This window comes from Gymnoscopelus microlampas (genome assembly GCF_963454915.1).
Source record: "Gymnoscopelus microlampas genome assembly, chromosome: 13".
NCBI classification, from domain to species: Eukaryota; Metazoa; Chordata; class Actinopteri; order Myctophiformes; family Myctophidae; genus Gymnoscopelus; species Gymnoscopelus microlampas.
The window spans coordinates 21,842,124-21,849,450 of record NC_139950.1 but is presented as its reverse complement, the minus strand read 5'-3'; the positions used below and the strand labels follow the sequence as shown (position 1 = coordinate 21,849,450).

The 7,327-nt window shown below is 40.8% G+C and overlaps 1 protein-coding gene across 1 annotated transcript; it reads left to right on the top strand.

Moving 5' to 3' along the window:
• On the top strand, positions 1-2,593 carry LOC311058590 (GTP cyclohydrolase 1-like; the record flags this gene model as incomplete). The annotated part of the gene is made up of 6 exons (XM_084076052.1): positions 1-295; positions 1,298-1,407; positions 1,552-1,607; positions 1,726-1,757; positions 1,862-1,946; positions 2,464-2,593. 6 exons carry the CDS (start codon positions 1-3, stop codon positions 2,591-2,593), a joined length of 708 nt encoding a protein of 235 aa, XP_083932178.1.
• Positions 2,594-7,327: the final 4,734 nt, after the last annotated feature.

Below are 7,327 nucleotides of genomic sequence, written 5' to 3'. Positions count from 1 at the left end.
ATGGAGTATCACCACCACGCCTCTGAGAAGAATGGTGTCTGCAATGGAAACTTTGAGTATATGAGCTCTTTCAGTGAAAAGTGCATTGACTCTAAAAAGGCTGAGCTGTGTAGAGAAGAAAAGAGAAGCAAGGATGCAGAGGAAGCATCCAAGCTGACCAACATGGAGAGAGCATATGCCACCATATTAATGGAGCTTGGAGAAGACATCCACCGTGAGGGTCTTGTACGCACACCATTGCGCGCAGCCAAAGCCATGCAGAACTTCACCAAAGGATATCAAGAATCAGTTCGAGGTGAATGCACTTTGATGTTTATTATGTTCAGATTGTTTGATGCTGTGGACTGTAAAAACCCACTCTTGGTGGTTCAAATGGATAAATTATCCTGCGTACACTGTACACATCCTTCAGGCAGGGTTGCATTGCTCATGGGATGGCCTAACATGCCGTACAACAACCTTTTTGAACAGGAGCGTGCGCAGGCACATGCATAGATTTAAAACAACTTTAAATTCACACCTCAACAAAGTTTATAAAGGCTCCCGACTCACACCAGGTGAATTAACATAGGAATGAGCCTGGATGCATATCAATTGTCCATCGTGTGACCTGTAGTGTAGGTGTTAAGCATCACATCATTAAAATAGAGTGCAACCACGTTCCAATTCAGCAATGCAACACTGTCTTCAGGCTAAAAGGAAATGAAATGGCAATGTTGTGGATTCAAACATCCAAAGACAAAGAGGTGTTTGGGGCAGCTCAGAGGCACCGCTACTTTGCAACAGCAGGACATTGCACTATGGCAATGAAATTAATTGGGTCTCTATAGTCTATCCCATTGCCATGTCTCATGTTGACAATTAACAGCTTATTGTTGTCCTAGCCATAAATGTTTTTATTCATGTGGGTGTGTAAGTTGTTCATTTGGCACCATGGTTTTTACAGCACTTATCATTGCAATCTGTGACTTAGTGATGATTTGAGAAATGGTTGTAGTATGATTCGCAGAAACACAAACACCATGCTACATCCCAGGGATACAAGATTTAGAACAGATGTTGTTAGAAACCTCTGATTTATTGTCTGATTTATTATATAAAGTACATTATTGTAGCTGACAAATACCAATAACAATATTACGATCTCTCTCTGGAGACATAACTGGTTCACACACATTACTGGTAGGCTGGAATTTTCAAATATGACGTTTTCTCCAGGACACTGTGAACAGAATGGCCTGTCTGGTTCAAAAACTATAAATGATATAAATTAAAATGACACTTTATCTCCCTACAGATATTTTGAACGATGCAATGTTTGATGAGAACCACGACGAAATGGTGATTGTCAAGGACATAGATGTGTTCTCTCTGTGTGAACACCACCTCGTGCCCTTCTTTGGCAGGGTAATTCAATGAAACACCCACACCATCTGAGTTCAATTAATACTGAGAATTTTGCAGTATAACGAGAAACTTCAGCAATTGATTGGGGTAATTATGTAAGGTTGTGTGTTGTAATATATTTCTTGCTTTATTTCAATGTTTCAGGTTCACATCGCATACCTCCCGAACAAAAAAGTGGTTGGCCTGAGCAAGCTTGCCAAGTAAGCATATTATGATTCAAAATGCTCTCTCATACGCGAATGTGCACGCACACACACGCACACGCAAATGCATGCATGCACACACACATGCACTAACAGTCATATTCTAACTTTTCAGAATTGTGGAGATATACAGCAGAAGGCTGCAAGGTAGGCCTATTACTGTAGATTAAGGCTATGGATTACTATCATCACTTTTAATCCTTCCATTGGTATTTTTCGACGTGGGATTCTATGTGTTGTTCTCTCTCCAGTTCAGGAGCGTCTAACCAAACAGATTGCCACAGCCATCTCTGAGGCGCTGGAGCCAGCAGGCGTAGCAGTGGTGATGGAGGCAGCGTGAGTATCCAACACCAACACACACACACACACACACACACACACACACACACACACACACACACACACACACACACACACACACACACACACACACACACACACACACACACACACACACACACACACACACACACACACAGACAGTGTTGAACAGGGGTTAACCATTCCAAGGTCTCAGGGCTGACAGGGGCCATCAAATATACTAGACTTTATTGTTTAATACACGTTGGCGGTTCAGTGTAACATAATACGGTATATTGACAACAGGCCTTCAAGATGACATAAGAGTGAATCAGTAGGCAAGAAGGGGTGCTAGTGGGTTTAGAAACTACATAACTGAACAGAGTCAGTCTTCAGCCTTCATCTTATCAGATGAACACACTCTTGTTGCTCAGCCTTTTAGAAGTCTCTCTGGATAAGTGGGACCAAATGTTACAGTATGTATCTCACAAGCTTCAGCGCTTTGAAGCTTTAATTCAATCTGTGAATAAAAGCCTTGCTTTATGTCTTGCAGTCACATGTGCATGGTGATGAGAGGCGTGCAAAAGATAAACTGCAGGACTGTAACGAGTGTGATGCTGGGAGTGTTCAAAGAAGATCCCAAGACCCGCGAGGAGTTTCTTTCTCTCACGAGAAAGAACTAAACGTTACCGCATCTGGCAATTGAAGAGTTGCATTCTGCAATGCAAGAGATCCATGTTGGGGGGTAAACACGAGAGAGAATCTTACCAGGTGTTCACTGCTCAATATTTTTAAAAACATAGCCTACATGAGCACATCCTCTGAAGTGGTGCCAATTTGTATGTACTGTAGCAGGCTCAACATACGCCCACAGACTTCAGTCATTTTCAATTATGTTATGACATTCATACCATCAATCGTTTTAACATTTTTCAGATGGTGGATGTTCCATTTCAGCAGGAAATTTCCCTTGTGTTAAAATGTTAATTCCTTGTTTGTAAGGCCTATCTAAGTTTTATCACTGCCAGTGGATAGTCATATTACCTATCCACCTATTGAATGCAGTGTGCTTGATAGGATCAATAAATCATCAATCATAATCTATGGAGGATGTACACTGTATACATCTGATAATTTGTAGGCATTTAGATGTATCATATGTCCTTCAAAAGAGTAATTACTATCACGTCACTTGATGTCTCTGTGATACATGTTTTTTGTTTCATAGTATTTACTCCATTTACCCATAATTTAGGGCTTGGCATAAACTTGAGAACCTTCACAATGTGAGCTCTTGGATTTGATGTATTTTTATCTCAAGGGTGATTCATGTAGATTTTACAATGCAAATGTATAGTAGATGTTCCTGCAATGACTTATTTTGTTGGTTAAAAAAACACTTCATTCTGTTATTCTAATGTGATATTCTATTTAATTTGTCTGTGTTTAGGGTTAGAGTATGTATGTACATGATGGATCATAATTCTAAAATGTTGTGAAACATCAATATTATGGGATATAGTAATACATGTATTTACCTGAACAGTATGTATTTACAAATCAATAAAATTCATTCTGTTTTAAATAACTGAGTACACTTATTTATAGTCATTTGCTGAGATTCTGGACAAGATTTTAGAAAACACATACTAGATAAAAAAGAAAAATCGCCTCAAATGACATGCTCTGTGCAACTGGCCCTAACTGTAAAGTTCTGTAAATAAATCTCCGCTCCCTCTCTATATTTCCACACTAACTCCAGAGGGCCACATTGCATATACTGTCGAGCCATTCTATGTCACACAAAAGTTGCAAAAATAGCCGATCTACAAGCTCAAAACGTGTTTTGAACTTTTACATTTATTTTCAAATGCATTTAGTTATACTTATGTTAACTTTATGAACTTAAATACAAATACATTGGACATAAAAAAGACAATAGAAATGTAATACTAGTCATTAAGCTACTAATATAGACTGAAGTAATTAAAGCGGGTCATGTTTGCAATTGGAACAGATGAAATCAATAATATATCAGTATTCCGATATTAACCTGCAGGCCGCATTAAGTGAAGGTGGGGGCCCCGGGCCGCCAGTTGCCCATGTATGACTTAAAACATCCAGCAAGACACTCGGCTCCCAGTTGTTCCTGTGGAGCTGCTCACCAGAAGAGAATTCTAGTACTTTACACCACATGTAGCCAGTGATGTAACATTATTAAGTACATTTACTCAAGTAGCCTACTGTACTTAAGTACAATTTTGAGGTACTTTTACTTTATTGGAGTATTTCCAATGTTCAATACTTTACTTCTACTCAACTACATCTCAGAGGCAAATATTGCTCTTTTACTCCACTACAATTATTTGAAAACTTTAGTTACTAGTTACTTTGAAGATTTTACAAAACATACATTAACCACTTCAGCCCTATATACATTTCGGCCATTTGAAATTAGCCGATCATAATCAGAATCAATCTTTATTGTCACATCACATTACAATTAAGGTGGGTGAAATTCTTCATTGTGCAGGTTCATCATTGCAGTTTTGAGAACCACTGACCTAGACTGTATGGAAAACTTAAGGTGGATTGAGTCAAGTATTAAGGCTCTCCCTTTCATCATTTACTTGCTGCTGTTTAGTGGAGCTGCACTGTGACCAACAGAAGAGCACTGTGGTTCAATGAATTCATACATGTTTAGTATCCAAATTGTGTTAATGTGTAACAGAGTGGTTCCTAAACAAAGCGCAAATGCTCAGTGCATCCTCCACTAGAAAACATACATCTCAAATTCTAAATGGGGTGTGGGAAAATCTATTTGATATTTAGCCAGTAAGGGGCGCTATAGCTTTATAAATTGAAAGCTTCTAGTCCAGTGGTTCTCCATCTGTGGGTTGGGGCCCCCAGGTGGGTCCCCACATGATTTGGGGGGTCCCCAGGTGACAGTGAAGTGACAATCTAAGGATTTATGAGACCTTTTTAAAACCTAAAAGAAAAAGAATGAAAAATATAGCTGCAAGCAGCGATAATACGGGGCCAGCGATTGCAGAGAGAAGAAAGAAAGAAGCAATGATAAGTAATATGCACAATAAGCCATAAAAACATAGAAGACTTAACTTGAGAGAAAGAAGACCATGCAATTAACAAATGAGCATTTTAAACCCTCACTAACCCTAACCTCAGTAAAACTATGCCTACCCTTAACCTCAAGAAATACTACGCGTAAGCCTACGAATGCCAAATCATGATCACCTCAACACATCATCTGGGACGGGGATCGAACCGGTGACCTCCAGACTCAAAGGCTGCCTTTCTTCTCATTGAGCTAGACATATGGTAACCCTGTCAGCGTCTGTTGATATATATAACTCTTTCCGACCCTGATGAACCAAGCCTATGTTTTGCTAACTACTCTAGATCACTGGTTCCCTAACCATCTACCGATGGAGAAATTGTAAGTCTCCTCGGAACAGAAACTAGTGAAAGTATTCGTCTACAAGCTCACCAAACGTTGCGAGATTGTAGATCGGCTATTTTCACAATGAAGTATGTCATACATTGAAAAAACATAATCTCAAATAAGCATTTCATCTCATCTTTAACAATTGCACATGTATTCATTGATAACGTCATGCTGTTTGCAATTCACTTTAAATGAAGTCTGCCTGAAGTGATGTTTGAACTGGCGACCTTGCGGTTGTAAGGCAGTAGCTTTGGCGAGAAGCCATTGGACCAACGGACCTTACCCGGTGAAAAAGGAGCTCAAACAGATAATACAGTTTCATGCAAATAGCTAAAAAATCCTGAGTTTAAGTTTTTCAAACTGCTCAGAATTGAGGACAATCTAAGGGCGGAGCTTACTGGTCAAAGTGATAGATGTGTTCCTCATGAGTCAAGGCACAAGTGGAAGCCAGTTTCACGACTTTCGGCCAAACGAGGCATGACTTATGCCTGTTTAAAGTTAGCATTTTCAAAAACAATCTATAGCGCCCCCCTTTGGCCAATTGGAGTAAGATTGGTTTCAGTGATATTTGGAATGACCCTCTACATTACTGCAAAGTTTCAAAGAAATGTGAGTCTTGCATGTATGTGTTAGGGGCAGATGAATAATTTTCATAAAACTGCAATAGTTAAAACCTATCTCTAATCTGCACGAAACATTTTACACATGAACTTATGACCTTTGCCGACAAAACGATAGCGGCGGATTTTCCATAAGTGATAAAATGCAGAAGTTATATGCCAATGAATATTTTTCATATAATTCAAAATCGTGGGAGATCTAAAGGTCAGAGGTCAAAAGTCAGACCACAAAAGTTGTCGGCATGAAGAGACGCATGTGTGTATCGAAGTTTCATGGCTGTATGTCAAACAGGGCATGAGTTGTACCTGTTCAAAGTTGGCATTTTCAATTGAGTGCTATAGCGCCACCTTTTGACGAAAGATTGTGAGAATTATTTCTTGATAGTTTTTCATGACCCTCTACCATATGGCCGAGTTTCGTAAAAAGCATATGCACGGTTAAGCCAGAACTGGCAAAAACGGCAGAAGAAACAGAATAATGCCAATAATAAAACGGAGCCTTGCTCTGTAGAGCCTGGCCCCATAACATGAAAAAGGTTATGTACACTACGGCACTCGGCTTTTGCCCGCATGCCACAGCAGACCAACTCCATCTTGTACTGTATATTGGTGCAAGACCTGAGGCCCAAAATTAATCCCAAATTAATATATATTTGGCCACTGACCCCCCCTCCCATCTGAAAATGTTGTGCCAGGGACCCCCCCCTCAGATGTTAAAAAGCTCAAAATTATAAAAAATCATTCAAACACTTTTCCCCCCCCAAATCTTTAAAAAATGTGTGCAAGCTTGTATATCTGCTATTTTTGAGAACCAATGTTCTGAAAACTAAAACTTTTCTTTCGTAGCGTGACGGCGCATACTGTACTGACATGCAGCGTAGCGTGACAGCGCATACTGTACTGACATGCGCCACAATACCGGCGCAAGGACCCGACCGACGACGATCGCAGCGTAGCGTGACGGCGCATACTGTACTAACATGCGGCACAATACCGGCGCAAGGACCCGACCGACGACGATCGCAGCGTAGCGTGACGGCGCATACTGTACTGACATGCAGTGTAGCGTGACAGCGCATACTGTACTGACATGCGCCACAATACCGGCGCAAGGACCCGACCGACGACGATCGCAGCGTAGCGTGACGGCGCATACTGTACTGACATGCGCCACAATACCGGCGCAAGGATCCAACCGACCGACGACGATCGCAGCGTAGCGTGACGGCGCATACTGTACTGACATGCGCCACAATACCGGCGCAAGGACACGACCGATGACGATCGCAGCGTAGCGTGACGGCGCATACTGTACTGACATGCGCCACAAT